Source organism: Oreochromis niloticus, linkage group LG23 (assembly GCF_001858045.2).
Source record: "Oreochromis niloticus isolate F11D_XX linkage group LG23, O_niloticus_UMD_NMBU, whole genome shotgun sequence".
NCBI classification, from domain to species: domain Eukaryota; kingdom Metazoa; phylum Chordata; class Actinopteri; order Cichliformes; family Cichlidae; genus Oreochromis; species Oreochromis niloticus.
In genome coordinates, this window is record NC_031986.2 from 222060 (window position 1) to 242378 (window position 20319).

Below are 20319 nucleotides of genomic sequence, written 5' to 3' on the forward strand. Positions count from 1 at the left end.
TTTGCTCCTTAATTCAAAAGTGAAATAAAGTCAGACGAGTCAAGAGTAGTGTAATCTTAAAAAAGGCAAAATAAAGACAATCCCTATGGACTGGGCAAAAACAACCACTGGAAACAACATCTGTTATCTGACCTCATTAGCTCTTTATTCCCACATGGCCTTAGAGAAATAAAATTTTGGTATTGGTTATTACATTATGGACTTCTTTTACAGTGGAAGAAAAAGTAAAGAGCAGAAGGGAAAGGGTGAACAAAATGCTCAGTAGTGAGCAGGAGAATGTGGGAGGCACATCAAGGAATATTATTGTTTCTTTTGCATACTAATGAGCCAGAAAAACATGAGGAGGGAGGGCAAGAAAGCAGAGGTGAGGAGGTTCAGGAAGGCAGAGCCACCCATATGTTTATTTAACTGGAAAGAAAGGAGGGACAGAGAGATGGATGGAAGGGAAGAATGGCCTCGTTTACTCTTCATCAGGATAATAATGAGGCATAATGAAGGAAGAGACAGAAGAAGACTGGGTAGCAAAGCACAGAAGAGAAAAGAGGGAGGCCATCAGACAGAGGTGAAGGAGAAGGAGGGATGCAAAGGCTAGAGGAATGACGAAACATTTTTCCAACATTGACACACCTTACTTAATGACTGCGCTTACTGTTGAACCTGGAACCCATCCTAGCTACCATAGAGTGAGAGGCGAGGCCCACATCTCACCCTATGGTGAGAATGAAACAGATTTTGTTATACTCACAAATGAGGACTCATACAGGCAATAATATGCAATCCTAGCCAACGAGATAGAGCAGGTCACCTACTAATTGGAAGGTTGGTGTTTCAATCCCTGTTCTAGTCTGCCTGCCAAATATGTTTGTGCAAGATACTAAGTTGCACTCTATATCCATCAGAGTGTAAATGTATGTGAACGTTAGATAGAAAGCACTTAAGCATAGAAAAAAGTGATTCTTTGAACGGGTGAATGAGACATGTTGTTTAAAGCAATTTGAATGCTTAGATAGAGTAGGGAGGTGCTATGTTAGAACCAGACCATTTAGTATTTAGCATATTACAGTGTAATTCATATTTAAAATAAGTGAAAATGTCATCAGAAAAAAAATACACTGACCTCAAAGCCTGGAGTATGAATGTGTGTGAATGTTAGATGAATGATAAAAAGCACTTACCTGGAAAGAGCAAAGAAAAAAGTGCTTGTGTGAATGGGTGAATGAGACAAGTTGTATGAAGCAATTTGCTCAGTTAGAGTAGAAAGGCGCTATATAAGAATATAGAGCCCATGAATATACTTTTGCCTTTGTTACAATTTGTCAACCAGACAGCAAGTTTTTTACATTAAACAAAACGTAATTAAGCTATATATATCTATATATATATATATATATAGATATATATACATACATATATAGCGAGAGAGAGAGAGAGAAGAGAGAGAGAGATATTCTTTTGGGTGATTGCTATGCTTACAGGCTGGTGACAGCGAGCTTTTAGAAATAGAGCTGAACAGCTGTACATTAGTGACTAGATGCTTGAGTTTTGTCCTTGATCTTTGCCAGGTGTGTAAGTTGCATTTACCTAATCATACAGCATAAGTCAAAGAGTCATAGTCATAAACTTTGACTAAGCACTTGTTATCTAAAATTCACATGCACATCCACACAGATGCATCAGGGAAAACTCGGGGCTCTTGCCCAAGGATACTTCCACACATGGAGGAGTCAGGGATCAGTCCACTGATGTTCTGAGTGGCAGACAACTTGTTCTACTAGATACTGGCCCCTGCTATATAGTTGCTATTTTTTAGAGGTGGGTCTCTTCTATTGATGACAGATTTTCACAGTTGAAGCTTATTGAGTGCACAACCTGAAGGCTGAGAGACCGGTGTGTGGTGTGGATCCAAAGGCAGACAGTAGTTTTCACAAGAATACAAGGCTTTATTGACTCAGGAATCAGGAAGGGAGTGAGTATTAAACTTGAAGTGAGCTGAGTCTTTACTAGAGATAACGCTTACTGAGAAAGCGGGGGGTAGTGCTCTCTGAGGGGAGTGTCAAGGCGTGAGGTGAAGTAAGCAAACCAAGATGTCTGACCTTTTGTTAAGTGATCTGAAGGTAAGCAGTGAGCGGGAAAAAACTAGATGGAGGGAAGTTCACATTGTTACAGTAGCAAACTATACAGGGCAGCAATAAATAAATAAATGCAGCATACCTTAGAACAACAATACTATGCAAAAATAGAGGAATATGTGTGTGTGTGTGTGTGTGTGTGTGTGTGTGTGTGTGTATGTATCCATATATACATATATATATAGGATCATGGCGAAACTTGAAACCTGGATCCTCTGTAGCCAGTTACCAAGACTGCGTGAAGTACCCTCAGAAGATCTACTAGATGATGTGAATGCAGCACTACAGACAATACCTACCACCACCATTACTAAGACTAACCAGCTGATCTACACCACGGCAGCAGTGATCAGTAAGATGCTTGGCTACAAGTTAAACAGCCATAAGAACCAGTAACTGTCAAAGTGCCGGATGTCCAAGAAAGGGTCTCCAGTATAAAGAGTTGGACAGCACCAGGCCCCGACATGGTTGACGCCTACTGGCTGAAGAAGCTGACTAAAGCTGACTTCACTCAAATGGACATGCAAGACTATGAGTAATCATGATTACAGGGGGAAACTCTGGATCCCTGTAAAAGATCTCTGGTTATTATATTCAATTCTATTCAATTTAACTTAGATTGCACCAAATCATGATAACAGTCACCTCAAGGCGCTTAATATTGTAAGGTAAAGATCGTTCTTTACCTCATCTCATCTAAGCAAACACTTTGGCAACCTTGGGAAGGAAAAACTATCTTTTAAAAGGAAGAAACTTCTGGCAGAACCAGGCAAAGGGAGGTCAAGGGCAAGGAGACCGAACTTCAGTTCAGTTCAGTTCATTCTTATTTCAAACATGTGCCTTCACAATCATTACAAAATATCGTTCCATTCTTTTGTTTGAAAAGGAGTAGGCAGAAGTATACACTTATTAGTCCCTACCCCCTCAAATTTCACCTCTCATTGATTTAATTTTCTTTTAGCCTTAAATTAAACAAACAACATATGAAGCAAAAGTAAAGCAAAGACAAAACAAACAAACAAACAAATAAACAAAACAAATAAACAAGTTCAGTAGATTTCTGGTGACATGTCCATGGTGATTTTGGGTAATTGGTGATAAAAAGCAAAAGTTTGGGGAATACTGGATTGATGAAAACTTATTGTTGTCAATGCTGGGGTGAAGTTTAAATTTGATGTGACGTATGCTTAAAGTTGATGTGTTCTGTGTAATGTTAAATTGTGTGTCAGCCAAGAAAAAGAGATTAGATTAGGACAATCGGTTAAGGGATTTAACTCCCTTAACTCGCCTCTGTCAGTGCGCCCCAGGGTGGCTGTGGCTACAATGTAGCTTGCCATCACCAGTGTGTGAATATGTGTGTGAATGGGTGGATGACTGGTTGTGTAAAGCGCTTTGGGGTCCTTAGGGACTAGTAAAGCGCTATACAAATACAGGCCATTTACCATTTACCATTTATTGATTAGAGGGTTGGACCCGTGCATCAGGTAAATATATTTATAAATTTATATCAGGCTTATAAATTTATTTAAATCAATTTAGGACTGGAGTTGGACTCCTAGGGGTGCAAAAGGTTCAGGGGTTGGTTCCTCCACTTTACTGCGGACGCGCGGCAAAGACCTGCGGCAACAGGAGATCCCGGGTGATTCCCACTACCACTGAGGACGGTCGTTAATAATCAGTGGTCAAGCACCGCTTGTGTTGCACCGATTGAATGAAGAAGCTGGGCTCGGGCGTGACTATTTCAACGCGGTGTATGCTGTCCTCGCCCTGAGTCTCTTAGTTTCACCAGCTAGACAGCGAGATAACGATGCTCCAATAACCAGACTTGTTTTCCTTTTCGCGCTGATTTATTGAAGAATGGCCTCTGACCATTGCCTTCTCTTTGACCATCGTAAAACTGAAAGTACAAAATATTGTATTAGCTAACTAACATTGTAAACTAGCTTGTTACACTCTTACTGCAAGCTAACAAGATGAAACTTTCAAATGTACAAATTATCGTACCATTTTTACACAAAACAAAAGATAATAATTATTTTATCGACACTCATACTTACAGACATATCTTGTCCAAGGCAACAACATTTTAAGGTCCGTATCAGCTTAGAACGATAACATTACGGCATCATTTTGTGCCATCTTTGATTTCTTCTTCACGTTCTCATTTTTTCCCTTCCCAAAGTAACCAAACCGATATTACAAAGCAGCCACTAGAGGGAGCTCTAGGGCAGTTTACAACTATAATATCCAGTTTAAGTTATAAAAGGCAGAACACTCCCCGCCTGGTACAATACAATTGTGCCACTACAACAAACTTTTCTGATAAACATTTAGAACAGTTTACGGCTATTACAAACTCACTTATTTATCAGTTGATAAAAGCAAAACCATGTCAGCGATGGGTCTCAAAAACACTTTTTCACTTCCATCTTTCACAGTCTTTACTTTTGCTTTTCGAACCTTATTGTCCTTGCTCTCAAATGTTTTTACAACTTTTCCCATGGACCAGTCATTTCTGTGTGCAAGAGCATCTTTCAATAACACAACATCACCAACTTTTATGTTTGTTTTACCATCAGTCCATTTTCTCCTTTGCTGTAGTGTTGAAAGATATTCACTTTTCCACTGTTTTCAAAAAGAGTCTGCCAAACACTGTACTTGCTTCCATTGCTTTGAGTAGAGGTCTGGCGGTCCAAAGCTTTCTGTTGGTGCAGAAAACGCATTGACCTTTTGTGTAAGGAGCATTGCTGGAGTGAGAAGGTTTGGTTTGTCTGGATCTGTTGAGACTGGTACAAGTGGTCTTGCATTCATTATTGCCATTACTTCTGCCATGAATGTACTTAACACTTCATGGGTTAGTTGGACATGTACGGCTTTCAACAGAATACCATCTAGGATGCGCCTTGCCACTCCAATAAGTCTCTCCCACGATCCACCCATGTGTGACGAGTGTGGAGGATTAAACAGCCATGTGCATCCTTTTTCTTGCAGGTATGAGTTTAGTTCTGTGTCCTTGTGATCAATTTGCAACTCATTGCATGCTCCAACAAAATTTGTATCTCTATCAGATCTGGGTATTTGAGCAGGTCCACGGATGCAGAAAAATCTCCTTAGCGCATTGATGAAGCTGGATGTTGACATTGATTCAATGAGCTCAATGTGCACAGCTCTCGTGGACATGCAGGCGAAAAGCACAGCCCAGTGTTTACTGTCTGCACTTCCTCCTCTGGTGCGACGTGTGGTGACCGTCCAGGGTCCAAAGACATCCAGTCCTACACTAGTGAACGGTGGCATTGGTGTCAGCCTATCAACAGGTAAATCTGCCATCTTTTGGGTCTGAAGTCGTCCTCGAAGCTTTCGACAGAGAACACACTTGTAAATAACAGAAGAGATGAGCCGTTTACTGCCAATAATCCAAAATCCAGCACCTCTGAGCGCTCCTTCCGTTAGGTGACGCCCCTGATGTGCTACCTTCTCATGATAGTATCTAATAAGAAGGATGGCTATATGATGAGCATTTGGGATAATGTGTGAATGTGTGCGTGAATGGGTGAATGACTGGATATGTAAAGCGCTTTGGGGTCCTTAGGGACTACTAAAGTGCTATACAAATACAGGCCATTTACCATTTACCATGTTTCTCATGTTTTGTTAGGTTGGCAGGTGCCAATCGACCTCCTAGTCTGAGGAGCCCATCTTCATCAATAACTGGATTTAACCTTTGAAGACGGCTTTGTTTTGGAAGTGGCTGATTTTCTTTTATGCATCTGTACTCTTCCTTGAACGTTTCACTTTGTACTGTGTGAATGATGAACTTTGCTGCTTTAGACACTTCATCTTCTGTGTTTGTTTTCTTGAATGATGCTGCCACACGTTTTAGTGATGCAATAGTGCGACACAATCTCACCCAATGAGAGAATCTTTCAAAATGGCATGGCTCCAGCTGTGTTACTGAGGCTTTGGTAACAAAACTTGTTATATCAGGTCTGATCTCTGCATCTGTGTCAGGATCAATCAGTGTGAAACTATCACAGTGAGACTTCTCTATGTCGTGTCGTGTCAAAAAGGAAGGACCACTAAACCAGTTCGTGGAAGCCAATGCAGAAGCTGCAATCGGTCTAGTGGCTGTGTCTGCTGGATTGTCACTAGTGGCTTTGTAAAACCACTGTGCTGGATGTGTAGTCTTTCTGATTCTAATCACTCGGTTAGCCACGTAAGTGTAGAACCTCTTTGTGTTGTTGTGTATGTAACCAAGAACAATTTTACTGTCTGTGAAAAATCTGACAGTGTCTACTTCAATGTCAATCTCATCTCTAATGAGTTCGTACATCTCTACAGCTAACACTGCTGCACATAACTCCAATCTAGGAACAGTGTAAGCGGGTCTTGGGGCTACTTTGGACTTGCCCATGATGAAACCTGTGTGCCACTGACCTTCACCATCAAGAGCTCTCAGATATGCCACTGCTCCTATGGCCATGGTGGAGGCATCTGAAAATATGCACAGTTCTTTTTTCACAGCAATGGCTTGGGAGAACGGTAGGTAGCACCTCGGTATCTGTAGCCGCTCAAGATCCTTCAATGAGCTTCTCCATTTGCTCCATTCATCTTCTCTTTCTGCAGGAAGTGATTCATCCCAGTCCTTTTGCTCTGAGGTCAATTCACGGAGAAGAGCTTTTCCCTGCATTGTGATGGGTGACACGAAACCCAGCGGGTCATATAGACTGTTAACAGTGGCCAAGACACCTCTCCTGGTGAACGGCTTTTGTTCAGTGGTGACGTGAAAGGTAAAACAGTCATTTTTAAGATTCCACAGTACCCCCAAGCTCCTTTGCAGGGGTATGTCGTCCAACTCTAAATCCAAGTCTTTTAGATCCTTGGCTCTCTCAGCAGCAGGAAACGCTTCCACTACTTTGTGGTCATTAGAGGCTATTTTATGTAGCCTTAAGTTTGACTGTGCCAGCATCTTTTGAGCGCTTGTGAGCATCTCAACAACTTCTTCCACTGTTGCTGTGGATGCGAGACCATCATCAACATAAAAATGTCTCATTACAAACTGCTTTGCATCATGTCCGTGCTCTTCTTCTCCCTCGACTGCAGCACGCCTCATACAATAAATAGCCACAGCTGGGGAAGGGCTATTCCCAAAAACATGAACCCTCATTCTGTAGTCACAAATACCTTTGTCGGGATCATTATCTTCATACCAAAGGAACCTCAGATAATCCCTATGATCCTCTCTCACTTCAAAACAATAAAACATTTGTTGCACATCAGCTGAAAATGCCACAGGCTCTTTCCTAAAACGCATAAGGACACCTAGTAGTGTGTTATTTAGGTCGGGTCCACTTAATAAGACTTTGTTAAGGGACTGTCCTTCAAATTCTGCACTTGAGTCAAAGACTACTCTCAGCTGATTAGGTTTTTGTGGGTGGTACACACCGAAGGATGGCAAGTACCAGTGTTCTTTGTTTGAGTCCAAAGGTGGAGCGACTTCTGCATGGTCATTGTCCAGCATGTTTTGAATGAATTCGATATATTGTCTTTTCATTTCAGGGTTCCGGTCCAGTGTCTTTCTGAGAGATTGGAGGCGCTTGAATGCTTGCTCTCTGTTACTCGGAAGCTTTGGTCTTGGAGAGCGGAATGGCAAAGGCGCCACCCAGCTGTCACATTCGTTTTGATATACCTCCTTCTCCATGATGTCAATGAAGTCTTTGTCCTCTACTGACAGTGCTGGTTTGTCATCTTCCTTTGTCCTGTCAAAAACAGTTTCTCCCAGTTGATTGGTGTTTGTGTTTCCCCTGTCCTTTTTGGGGTTAGGTGTGGTGTTTAACTGGTCTTTGATTTGAAACGTGTTAGGACATGGGCAGAGGTAAGAAGCACAGCCATTCTGAAGAATATGTGTTTTGAGAACACTCACATTAGGGGGCTTATGCGTCTTCCCCATGCAGGCTTCCCCAACTATAACCCAGCCTAAATCCAAACGCTGTGCATAAGGTGTATTGTGTGGCCCATTGATTCTCTCTCTGACTTTGTGTACCTGTATAATATCTCTTCCCAAAAGCAACAGAATAGGTACTTCTTCTTCTACAGGAGGTACTTTTTCAGCTATCTTCTGTAAGTGTGGGAACTTCATGGCAACTTGTGGAGAGGGAATCTCTCTCCTGTCATCTGGAATCATGTCACATTCAATCAGGTTTGGGAGTGGGAGCTTCACTTTACCATCCATTGACTCAATCATGAAGTTTACTGCGGTTCTGCCGACATTATCTGACAGTCCTGAGCATGTTCTGAGCTTGTAAGTGTCTGAGCGTGTCTTAATATTAAAGAGCTCAAAAAACTGAGACTTAGCTAGTGACTTGTTACTTTGTTCATCAAGCACTGCATACATCTTTCTAGCCCGTTCTTTTTCGCCTTCTGGATAGACTAACACAGGACTTATTTTTGAGCATGAATGTGGGCTATCTGCATCACCACAGACTTCTGTGCATTTGGAAACAACTGAGGCAATTGCACTATCCTGTGTCTCCCCGCCATCATTTTTATCAGCTTCAGAGCTCTCAGCTGGAGCAGGGGGTGGACCTGGATGTAGCACTGCTAAATGCCTGTCGCTACCACAGTCCATGCATTTTATTTGAGCCCTGCAGTCCCTTGCTAGATGTTGAGTAGAGCCACAGCATTTAAAACAGATTCTGTTCTCTTTTAAAAATGACTTGCGCTCATCTATGGGCTTTGCTCTAAAACTCTTGCACTTTTTAAGAGGGTGAGGCTTCTTATGTATTGGGCATACCTTGTCAGGGCTTTCTATTGGCTTGCTGTAACTATTTTGAGGTGAACTAGTGTCTGTAGGAATGTCCGTTTTGTGTACACTAATCACTTGCCTGTTACTGCCTCTGAAGCTTTTCTCCTTCTTGAAGCTTGTGTCGGCAGGAGGTGTGATGACAAAGCTTGGGTCGTTTCTTATTTTGGCTTGTTGTCTTACAAACTTTGAAAAGACACTGAAAGGGGGGAAAGCAACTTTATGGTCTTCTTTGTACTTTGCTCCTGTTGCAATCCATTTTTCCTGCAGTCCATAGGGTAACTTTTCCACAATGGGGTTGACTCCACGAGCTGTGTCCAAATATGAGAGGCCTGGTAGGTATCCTCCATCTTTTGCACATTCTATTTCCTGCAGAACATCACCAAGCTCTCTTAACTTTGTGTTGTCTCTGTTGTTTAGTTTGGGAAACTGTTCAATCTTTTTTAACAGTGCATTTTCTACCACTTCTGGAGTTCCATAACATTCCTCGAGTCTTTGCCACACAAGGTTGAGAGCTGCAGCTGGATTAAAGACATGGACTGATCGGATTCTTTTGGCCTGCTGACCAGACTCAACTCCAAGCCATTTGACCATTAAATCTAGCTCCTCTTGAGCTGTAACATGCAAGTCTTTAATAGCACTTTGAAATGACGCCTTCCACGCCCAGTAGTTTTCTGGGTGGTCATCAAACTGCAAAAGTCCAGTACTTAACATTTCCCTCCGTGTCAGGTACCTTGTAATATCCTGGACACCCTGTATCTCTGTTGATGTTTGAAGAGTGTTGTACGGATAAGGTTTGGGGGAATCCAGTCTCTCTCTCTGTTGTGTTTAGAGTTCCACTTTAACATTAGCCTTTGTGTGAGCCGTCATTATCTATATCTGCATTCATAGCCATTTCGCATTGTTCACGTGCAGCTTTGTGACAGGCAAGTGGATCTACTTTTAGTTTAAGGCAAATATCTGAGTGTTTTTGTACATACTCTGCTGTGCGTTGTTTTGGACTAACGGGTGGTCCCACCAAAGGATAGCGCAGTTCACTTTTTGAGAGTCCCTCCTCCTCTTCTTCATAAACTGCAACCTCTGCTTCTGCAACTGCAACAGCCTTTTGACAACTGAGAAGAGATATTTTACTGTTATTTTATCATTACATTAGAATCATATAATAAGCATTGCATTAAAGCATTTATTGAAGCTATTGACATTACATTAATGTTTGTATTGCAGTGATTGTTATAACCTCATGTTAATCTTCTATTTACAGGTGTTGGTATAATCATATAATCTTTTAATCTTCTATTTACAGGTGTTGGTATAATCATATAATCTTTCATTACAGGTGTAACCATGATCATCTTTATACATATTGCCGCTTGGTGCTTATTATGGAGTTGTGCTCACGTCAGTAAGGGTTAAAAGCTACAGTCAGCGGGATGTCTGGCTGATCTATTGAGGGAAGTGACGTAGAGCATAGAAGGCCGCACATGCTTACAAAACACATATACCATGTTATTCATCATTATCCTTTATTCATTTATATTCTTTTTATTAAGCTTTGAGTAGTGGCATTTGATTAGAACATTTATTCAACAGACTACATGTATGATTTCAGTTAGGTTATTGCACACATGAAGAGTTGGCCTCTGTCCTTATAGACAGAGTGAATGCTGAGGTCGAGTAACACACGCACACACACAAGAAGCAGTTGAACTCATGTAGAGGGGAGAGTTCAAACATTTAAGTAATAGTTTGCAAGGCCTTGTAGCTGTTTGATTATGCTTGCAGGAGAGACTGTTTGTTCCAGGGGATAAGCAGAGTTAGAAGATTACTGGGAAGGATCTGGCCTCGGGAAGAAGAAGATGTTCTTTTAATGTGTTAAAAGTTGTCAACATTGATTGTATTGTACCTACTTTACGCATGAGGGGGCGTTCCAATACCCTGATTTTCATAAAAACTATTGTTGTGTGGTTTTTGGTGAGAGATCTGGTGCTGTCTGCGTACAGTGTCCCATCTCCCACACGTGTGCATTAAAATCATCGTTTGACTTGACCCGGCCGGACCAGTGTTGTTATTTTGGTTTTCCTCCTGTATCCATCCCCAGTATTCTGAACCCGTCACAGTTTGGGGGCTCGTCCTGTGGTATTGGGGTGGAAATTGAATCTGGAGGTTTGGACGGTCCGAGGGGGTCGAACGGACAGGCGCGAGCCAGTGGTCTGAAGTGAGTGGGCAAGCCGGCACATCTAAAAGGTGAGGCACTACCTGTTGAATTATTCCAAAGTGTGCCAAATTGGACATTAACAAAATTAAAAGTCTGCTCACTGAAAGTACTGGTGAATGTCTGTTTTGATTTTGGTGAAAATCTCATGAGAAGTTGAAGTTGAAATAAGAATAATGGAAGTTTTTAAGTGGGTTAGAGTCCCAAGTATTGAGTAAAGTGAATAAGGAAAAGGAAAACAGTGAAAGTAAGTTTGAGTCTCACGTAGAATATAGGTAATTGGTGAAAGTTGACAGTTAAGTCTCAATTGGATATAAAGCCGGGCTTGAACATCAATAGAATTGCTTGTGTGATTTTATGGGGTGTTTTCAAATTAATTAAATTATTTTAGAACGGGACTCGGGGAGTCCTTAGAAGCGCGGACCTCGGTGGTGACTCTCCCATCCTGGCCTTGACCTATCGGCGAATAGGGATAGTTCGGTTTGGTGTAACCGTGGGGTATGGGGCATCGCAGAATACGCTAAGTGACTGGGTCACTTTTTACTGTCCGGGACAGTACATCGCGCTTGTTTGGCTATAGAAACCCGGTTTCGGGCGTGAGGCTTTAACTTAAAACTTCGAGAAAGCCTTGGCTGTGAAATGCCAAAAATAGAGCTTTAGGCAAGCTTTGGGTTGGTTAATGCTTTCAAATTCGGTTAGGGCACTAGAAATCGGGCCACCGTCTGGGACGGATTCTGGATTGAATTGGTCGCAAAAAACTCGGGGAGTTTATCGGTTGGACCGTTAATTTAAATTTGTCGAAATTGTGTAGGCATGAAAAGGCCTGATAATCTCTGCAGTTGTAAATAAAAGACGTCTTTGTAATATAAAATAAGAGAGTTTGGTGTGGAAGGAGGCTCTGTGTGACAGCAGCGCGCTGCAGCGCTGCAAGCTATTTTTAGACTGTCTGTGAACATGCAAATGAGGTGGCTGCTGTGAAGCGCACAGAGGGCTTGTACTTCCTGTTTAGCGTATTACTGAGTTTTATAATCATGATTTGCAAATATTGTTAAAAGCCTGTAAATAAGATGCTGGTTTTGCTCACCATATTAGTAAAAATGAGTTTTGATTTATTGTTGTGAATATATGATTAATGGCTGTGGTTGGCATATTTCTCTTGTGATGCAAAGTTGGATGTTTTAGAGTTTGAAAATGCTTTTTTATTTGAAATTGATAAAATCATAAAATGATTTAGTTCACTTTTGTGGTGTGAAGAATGATTTTATAAGATCTTTAAGTGGTTCTTCCTTCAGTTCAATAATATAAGCACTTACATTTAATTTACTTTACTCTTTGGTTCTATCATCATTTAGGGGGTGATAAATGATTAAATACAGTGAATTTTCTTGAGGATGTGTGTGTTTCTAGGGGTAATGACTACTGGTTTTATACATTTATATTGAGGAGTCGATGATTGTGGCTGAGTGTGTGCATAGATAATGTGAAGACTGCTCTGCAGCCGCTGGGTGTGAGTAGCTGTGTGTGTATGACCGGAACTCTGCATGCCCATAAAAGGCAACTGCCTGACTGTGTGAAGGGTGAACCCAGTGAGAGAGAGAGTGAAATCTAGGCAGATGGAGCGAACGGACGTCTTAAGAAAAGAAATACTAATTGTATGTTTTAGTGTGTTAATACAGGTGGCTACGGACCTGGACCAACTGCCCACCACAAGCACAGCGGCCGAAGCAAAATTATAGTAATGGGAACCACACCCAGCACGAATTAGCAGCTGTGGAAAAGACAGCAGCGAGGAGAGAATTAGAGGAGAAATGAAGGTTTTAAGAGCACATAAAATTGGGTTGGATTTTGGGGCCAATGGACTTGTGGAGGTTGGGAAGGCGTCCGGAGCATCACAACAAAAGGTGAAACAAAAACACACACAAGCAGAGAAATGTGAGAGAAAGGCTCCTTTTAAGGTAATGCCTTGTTTGAGAAAAAAGTAAAAAATAAACCGCCTACAAATGCACACACACGCAATGAAAAAACAGCTTACACTCATGAACATGTGAAGATTTTCCAGCAAGGTTAAAGCAGCGAAACTTAACATACACCTGTTGTTGAATGATGAAGTTTATCCATCCATCCATCCATTCGCTTCCGCTTATCCTTTTCAGGGTCGCGGGGGGCGCTGGAGCCTATCCCAGCTGTCATAGGGCGAGAGGCAGGGTACACCCTGGACAGGTCGCCAGTCTGTCGCAGGGCCAACACACAGGGACAGACAACCATTCACACTCACATTCACACCTAGTGACAATTTGGATTATCCAATTAACCTATCCCCACAAGCTGCATGTCTTTGGACGGTGGGAGGAAGCCAGAGTACCCGGAGGGAACCCACGCAAACACGGGGAGAACATGCAAACTCTGAGACCCTGGCCTGATGGTGGAATTGAACTCAGGACCTTCTTGCTGTGCGGCAACAGTGCTAACCACCGTGCCACCGAGTAATGTATCCATTACTAACAAATAAACTTTCTGGGTTGCAGGACAACAACTTAACTTCCAAAAGAAAGACACTGGTATGACCAACCAGCGTTGAAACAACAAATTTAGTGGTTAAGGGTCGAATGGTGAGATGTTTTCTGCTGATTGAATAATAGAAGTGATTACTGAAGGAAGGAAAGTGCTTTTTGGGCTTTTAAACATGATCTTAAGAATTTTAACATGTACCTGTGTTGCCCTGTCAACTTGGTGGGTTATGAGTTGATTATATGGTAAGAAAAAACAAAAAAGGGGGAGAGAAGGCTGACACAGGGCCTGGCCCGGTGTTTCTCCCCTCTCTGAATCACACAGCCAAAACAACATCATTTTCCTGTTCGTCTGTTTTTGTTTTGTTTTTGTTTTTTCTCTTAATGATTAATTACAGGCTGCTTTGCCAGCCCGGAAAGCCGAGGCTGACCTGGACTCCTGCTCTCCCATCTTTGACATGACCCTGACCAAATGCTGCAACAGCTGGACCCATAACAACAATCTGAAAATGTCAACAGTGCTGCAGGAAAGTGATCTCATGCAGCAGAGACGGAGAGCGTTAAATCCAAGGCTCGTTTCACTACACGGGGGAAATTTCCAGACAGCTTCAGCTGACGGAGCTGTGACGAGACGCCCGTTAAGCCCGAATGGAAAGTGAGGCCGAGCAACAGAATGCTGACCTTAACAAGTCTGCATTAAAACTGTGCAGGACAGTGACGGACCAACACGGATGATCGGGCAGCAAAAAGGGCATGCCAGAGACAGGAGGAGCAACTGAGGTCAGGAGGCACCTCAGAATGGACAGAAGCACAAGAAGAAAAAATAAGCTGAAGGCACAGGTGTCGGGGCTCGGCCAGGAGCTGAACTTCTGAGAAGAGCCGGACAGCAGAGCTGCAGAAGGCCTTGGAGCAAGGCAAGGAAAACATCAATAAGCTTCAATATGACATGTACGGAAAAGACTCTGAGGTTTCTGCCCTCAGTAAGAGCTCAAGGCATCAGAGCAGAAACTGAGCATGGCTCAGGAGGAGCTGGACAAGGAGAAGATGAAGGTTTCACCTGCGATGAACATGGACACTGGAGAAAAGGACTGCCTGATTTGGGGCCAGAACCAGGACAGACTGAACTTTGAACAGCAGCAAGGGTGGCAAACAGACTGAAATGGAGGAGGGCAGGACCCCAGGGGACGCTTCAGGCCGTGGTTTACCCAGAACACCAGAACAGGAAAGTGATGAACACAAACACACACAAACACACACATCTACATACACTGACTCAGAATGAGGAGAAATACACACATGAACACATGTGCACTTGTTGATTGAGTGAGAAATGACACACACACAAATCGAAATGCGGATTCACTGAGAAATGATACACACCCATACGCTGATGCAATGAAGAATGCTTTGCTAACAAATGCTTGTGCTGATATGCAAAATGCTGCACGCAAACATCCAAATATACAGAATTTGTTATAAGAAGCTATTGATTACTTAAAATGTGTTTTATTATTGGTTAAATGTGTTTTATGTCACCCAGAGGTCATTTATGTAGATTTAAGGGACAAGGTCTAAAACAGTTTGGTTATGAAAGCAATGTCTGTGCGTGATGTCTGTTTACGGCTGCTTCACACAGCCTGATGAGGAGCAGTGGTACAGAGTGAAAATGATGAAGTAACGGTGTGAGTTTTATTTTGGAGCGCCGCATTTTCTGTGATTGAGATTTAATTCAAGGAGGAACAAAAGGTGTTACCGTACCTGAGGTTCTCACTTCTATACAATATTGTTCCGGGAGGAAGAAAAACTTTTTGGTTGATTTTTGGGTTTTGCTTAGCATTAGGTTGATTTTATCAGTGATGTTTGGGTTGTTTTCTTTCTCTAAGAGAGAGGGATGGTTTTATGCTTGAACATGTCTGCAATGGGCCCTAGTATGTGTTGTTTTATTAGTATTTTGTTGGTTACGTTTGTTTTTGCTTTTGTTACAGTGCACTGAGATAAGAAAATTGGAGAGGTGTGATCCACCGGTGGTGATATTTTGATATTTTGTGAGTTCATGATTTAACAATCAGCTCTTTAAACCAGGCCTAACAGATTGAAATTTAAAGCGCTATGACATATTCTTACTGGAAACAGTTGCAAAGTGTGCTTCTCCATGATTATAATGGGCTCTGGAGAAATTCACTTATATGGGACGCTGATTACATCATATAGTCCTGAGTCTAAAAGGATTGCAGCGAGTCAATCCAGTCCAAAAAACAAGGAATTGTTTCCTTTAAAATGGTGACATCTTGCTGGTGATGGATACTCGAATAGGTTGTGCGTTAGACTCCATTATCAACAACATCTGGTATGGATGTGTGTGAAGGTATGCATGTGACTGGACTGTGATAGACTGACAACTAAAAGTTTTGACTGACTCGATACTGAGACAAAACGACACAGACTTTAGGATTAGTAAATGTGGAGCAACAATTCACCCAGCCTGAAACAGATGGGTGGATACTTTGTTTTGTTTTGTTTTTGCAGGAGCAGGAGGATAAGAGAGAGCAGAGGGAGAGAATGTAGCTTCACATGAGAGTGTGGAGCTGCAGACTTAACCCTTTGGTGGCTAATTTTGAGTTACTGATGTTTGCATTAAGAAAATTGTGTTTTATTAGCTGTGTTTCGATTAAAGGCATTACATTATATCCACCTTAAAAATGTTGGGGAATGTCAAAGGCTACAGTGAAGGAAAGGTTTGATTTTACTAATGACTGAACATGTTATTATTAACCATAGCAGGCCACTGTAAAAAGTCAATTAACTTTTATAGAGAAAAAGCCACAACTTTAATAATATGTATGAATAACAGGGAAATGGAAAACTTCACATTCAGAATAGAGATATGGAATAACAAACACTGGTCCATGTGATTTGGGTTCACCCATGAAATAGTCAGAATTTTAAAAAGTAGAATATAACCGACGGGGGCATGTGATAGGATGTGGTGCTGCATAAGAACAAGAGCAAGCTAGAGAAAGAGAAAACTATTGTGTTTAGTTTTGATAAATTCGAATTAAAATGTACCATTACACTCAGAGGATCAATATGAAATCAAAATATATGCAAATTCTTTATGAAGTACATGACTGGTGACTGTTCTGTCCTGAGCTTTTGTTTCCTATAGCACCCACTTGACCACACCAACAGCTTTTCGCCACCAAAGGAGGGAAGTTGCGAATATTTGAGGGAGAAATATTATGAAAGGTGAGAAAGATAAGCCCCGATGGGGGTGATAAAACCATAGGTTTGAATTGAATTCTTATAATTTGACACCAAACATAAAATTTCTCAAAAACTGTGTTGTTGTTGTAAATTTAGTTTGTGTTGCATCTGATATGTGCTAACATAGAAGTCATTATACATGGGGTCCACTCGTTAAAGGGGGACAGAGGGCCTTAGGACTAGGAAGAAGCAATGGACCTCGCTAAACTGGATTATGAGGTGTAGGTGATCTCTTTTTTCTTTTTTTTTTAAAAAAGAGATCAAAGGGGGAATTGTAAGATTATTATATCGTTTTATGTCACGTTATACCCCTAATTAGAGATTGTGAAACTATTATGTAGTTTTAGTTTGCATTATTCTTATGAATTAGAAGAAGGTGATAACTATTACATTTGTTAAACTGATTTGTATCACATTGGACTGCTGATTTATTGTGAATGAATGATATTGTTTATGATGCATTATACGGCTGAGTTATAAGAAATACTGTTTTCAGAGAGTTATGACCTTATTTGTTTGATTAGAAGAGAGCAGAATATACCGGAGAGGTTTTCTGCCTCATCTCAGCAGGAGGAGATAAGACGGGAGCCAAGGCCGCTACTTAGGCGCCGTGTGAGAGAAAGAATGTGCATGTCTCAAGATTCTTCAAATCTTGACAACAGGCATAAAATTCTCCAAAATTTAGAGACAGAGTGGAATTCTAGATAAACATAATTTAGCGAACCACAGAAGGATGGCGTTGGACATCCTCAGGGTGGAGAGGGGTTTGTGTGACCAAGGTATGGTTTGGCTTGTTGTATGTATATTTCAAAATGATACAGCTCTGGATGGACCAGTTACCAGGCCATGGGAGGATGACAGACATTATTAAATGAGGAGAAGAATTTTTCTGGGATTGAGAACCCTCTGGGTAAGTGGTTGACTTAAACATGCATAAATCAAAGCTATCATTTCAGTATTGAATGTTAATTGATTGATAATTGGCCACGCTTACAGCTGTACTGACTTGTTATAAACACATTCTACTTCATGTTCAAGAATTGTAATTAACAGATTGAAGATAGTGACACTAAGAGAAGAATATGCAGTGCCACACTATCAGATGCCCGTGACGGTTGGGCTCAGTGATGAATCAGGTGAGCGGGATTCATGGCTGAATCAAGACATGGATTCCCCTGCTGTGGTCAGTGAGGGAAAACCAGGGGGAAAATAAAATTTGAAAAAGTTGTTTTTATATGTGAAGTTCATGTTAATACAGGTTTTGTTTCTAGGTAATTCTGCGGACACAAGCTCTGGGCGGAGCCCGGAGTTTAACAGATTTGACGTAATAACTAAATTTCATTCCCTAGCACAGGATGACAAGGCTGGAGCAACGATACTGGAGAGGAGAATTTCTGATGCTTTCTGAGATATGATGTCACTAACCTTTTCTTTTAATTTTCCAACTCGGATGAATTGACACAAGGGAGTGTGTCAAAAAGGGGGGGGAAGTTGAGTTTTAACATCAAGCAATGTTTTTATGAACATTTTTATGTCTTTACTTGTGTGTTTAATAATGCAGGTATGGTAAAATTTGTTTTTGCTGTCTTTGATTAGAATGAGTGGTTAATAATTGTCATACACACATTGCAAATGTGCTCATAATGAGTTGGCACTCGGTGTCTTTTGAAGGTCATAAGCTTCATTCGGCGTGATGTCCGAATTGATAAAGTGTAGAAAATGCCTTGAGTGCAGAGGGCTAAATGCAAATACGCTTACACACACATAGATTATGGTTAGAATAGGTCGCTGGGTCAGAGAGCCCTGAACATGATATTCTAAACCAAATTTGCAGTACTGGAAGAACAATGAACAATAAAAATTAGATTGTGAAGATTAGGCAGGGAGGTGCTTTGGTTTTCGGTCTCTTACAGAGAAAGGAACGGACACCGGACGACGGGTCTGACGAGTGTAAGGAGGCATCACCAGAGGAAAAGGGGGTGTGGAGAAACAAAGGAGCCTGGCAGGATGGAGACTTGTGGCGGGGTCCAGACGGGCACCCCATGTTAACAGCCAAAATGGCGAAACAGAAGTCCACAGGTTACACGCCCTACGAGCTGCTAACTGGGAGACAGTTTCCGGCACCTTGGACGGTGGTCTCGGTGGAGCAGGAGATGAGGGGGAACAGGTAGACTACTGGAACGAGGTAAAAGCGCTTGTGTCCAGTTTCACCAAACAGGTGGCGTGTGACAGGCCCAAGGGGAAAGGAGAGGTCCCGGATGCGAAGGCGGTGTGGCTGAAAGTCATTAAACGCAAGTGGAAGGAACCCCGCTGGACTGGTCCGTATGAAGTAACGGCCCGGACAGCTACAGCGGTCCAACTGAAAGGGAAAGGCGACACCTGGTACCACTGGTCGCAGTGCGCAGCAGCACACGAGAGCTTGGTGGGGGAAAATCCACCTCCACCCATCACAGGTGAAAATCAGAGGCAGAATAAATCCTCTCACCTGTGCAACGGGCCGACCGGTAGTCTACCCGGAAGGCCGAAGAAAGAAGAGCAACCGAGGAGGAAATCGTTGTGCCAGCGAAAAGGAGCGGGGCCAAAGTGAACATCTGAGAAAGAGGCTCTAGCAAAAGGGCTTTGAACTTTTATGATTTTTACTTTATCACTTTTATTGTTTTTTTACTTTTTCATTAGAACACAATGCCATCACGGAGATCAGAAACCCGTGATGGGACACAAATTATCAAGATATTACTTAGTATTATATGTCTGATGTCGGTTATGCTATTAATCACAGCTGTATGTTTTTTGGCTGGTGGGTATTTTGGTCACATGTGGTTGTTGTTTCATTCCTTGTGCCAGAGGTTTGCTGGAAAAGGTAATTATGAGGGCGGTGGACCCAGGAGTGATTACTCTGATGTCCATGATGCCGGTGGTGGACACGGAAGTGGCTGTGTAGGTCGAGGGTGTGACACGGCAAATAACTGTGGTGATCTCTGGATAACATCCAGAGGTCAATAGAGGGAATGAGAAGAGATATTTTACTGTTATTTTATCATTACATTAGAATCATATAATAAGCATTGCATTAAAGCATTTATTGAAGCTATTGACATTACATTAACGTTTGTATTGCAGTGATTGTTATAACCTCATGTTAATCTTCTATTTACAGGTGTTGGTATAATCATATAATCTTTCATTACAGGTGTAACCATGATCATCTTTATACATATTGCCGCTTGGTGCTTATTATGGAGTTGTGCTCACGTCAGTAAGGGTTAAAAGCTACAGTCAGCGGGATGTCTGGCTGATCTATTGAGGGAAGTGACGTAGAGCGTAGAAGGCCGCACATGCTTACAAAACACATATACCATGTTATTCATCATTATCCTTTATTCATTTATATTCTTTTTATTAAGCTTT

General features: G+C 41.8%; 1 protein-coding gene across 1 annotated transcript; it reads right to left on the bottom strand.

Annotated features, from left to right (window-relative positions):
* Nucleotides 1–5436: 5436 nt before the first annotated feature.
* On the bottom strand, nucleotides 5437–9751 carry LOC112843839 (uncharacterized). Its single transcript, XM_025902999.1, has 2 exons — nucleotides 6564–9751; nucleotides 5437–5483 (listed from the first exon to the last, which is right to left on the bottom strand). Exons 1-2 carry the CDS (start codon nucleotides 9640–9642, stop codon nucleotides 5437–5439), a joined length of 3126 nt encoding a protein of 1041 aa, XP_025758784.1. The 5' UTR covers nucleotides 9643–9751.
* Between the last annotated feature and the right edge of the window lie 10568 nt (nucleotides 9752–20319).